This window comes from Penaeus monodon, chromosome 32 (genome assembly GCF_015228065.2).
Source record: "Penaeus monodon isolate SGIC_2016 chromosome 32, NSTDA_Pmon_1, whole genome shotgun sequence".
NCBI lineage: Eukaryota > Metazoa > Arthropoda > Malacostraca > Decapoda > Penaeidae > Penaeus > Penaeus monodon.
The window spans coordinates 20,673,636-20,674,627 of NC_051417.1; the positions used below are offsets into that span (position 1 = coordinate 20,673,636).

At 47.4% G+C, this 992-nt stretch overlaps 1 protein-coding gene across 1 annotated transcript in view; it reads left to right on the forward strand.

Moving 5' to 3' along the window:
* Window positions 1–992, forward strand: part of LOC119593592 (A disintegrin and metalloproteinase with thrombospondin motifs adt-1-like) — a 60,261-nt gene that overhangs the window by 46,877 nt on the left and 12,392 nt on the right. Inside the window, exons 8-9 of the mRNA XM_037942546.1 lie at window positions 155–294; window positions 572–833. Of these exons, the coding sequence (XP_037798474.1) occupies window positions 155–294; window positions 572–833 (402 nt within the window). The remainder of the gene's footprint in view (window positions 1–154; window positions 295–571; window positions 834–992) is intronic.

Sequence of the window (992 nt, forward strand, 5' to 3'; positions counted from 1 at the left end):
AAAAGCAAACAAACAAACAAGGAAGAGGGCTCGAACCCCTGTCACTGCCCTGCGCGCAAGTTCCCACAGCAAAGACTCCCATAGAGATCGCTCTTGCATGGCTAATCATCACAAAGAACCCATAATTTGTCTCCTCATCGTTACCCACTTCCTTCCAGGGGTTTCCGTGGCGAAGACCTGTACATCGAAACGGCCGTGTTTGTCGACAAGGACCTGTACAGGCACATGCAGGATAACTTCCCGAGGGACACGGAGGACCAGGTGCTCAAGGTGGTCCTCGCTATGGTCAACGCTGTGAGTGCCTTTTCTTTCTGTCATTCGTTTACGTTATTTCCTTTTTATCTTCCATACTTTCGTTTCCCTTTTTTTCGTTCTGTTCTGACCCTTTCATTGTTATTATATTCCGTTTCTTTCTGTTTGTGCTTTCTTTTGTATCTATCTTTTGCCCATGTTTCTTCCTTTAGATTTTCTCCATACCTAAGAGTAAAATTCTGGCAAAATCAGACAATAGCCGATCTAACACTGCTCCTTACAACAGCCTTCCTTCCTCTCCCCCCCCTCCCCCCACCAGGTGCAACTCCTCTACAACGACGACACTTTAGGCCACAGGATCAAGTTCGTCCTCAAGCGCCTCGAGATCCTGTACAAAGATCCGACGGACCTGCACCGCCCCTACGACATCGACAACCTCCTGACGAACTTCTGCTCGTGGCAACGCAAGGAGAACCCGCCCAGGGACAGCGACCCCTTGCACTGGGACCACGCCCTCATCCTCACCGGCCTCGACGTCTTCACCATCAACTCCAAGGGCAGGGTCAACTCGCAGGTCGTTGGTGAGATTTCAGTGTCGATCTTTCATACTTTAAGACTGAGGAGTTTTTATTTATGGGTGTAGGAGAGAAGTGAATGGAAAGATAAGAAAGAGAAGAAATTGAAAGAGATAGAAAAGGTCACTGATTGTATTTTTTAAAGACTGTTTAGACAAAAAAAAA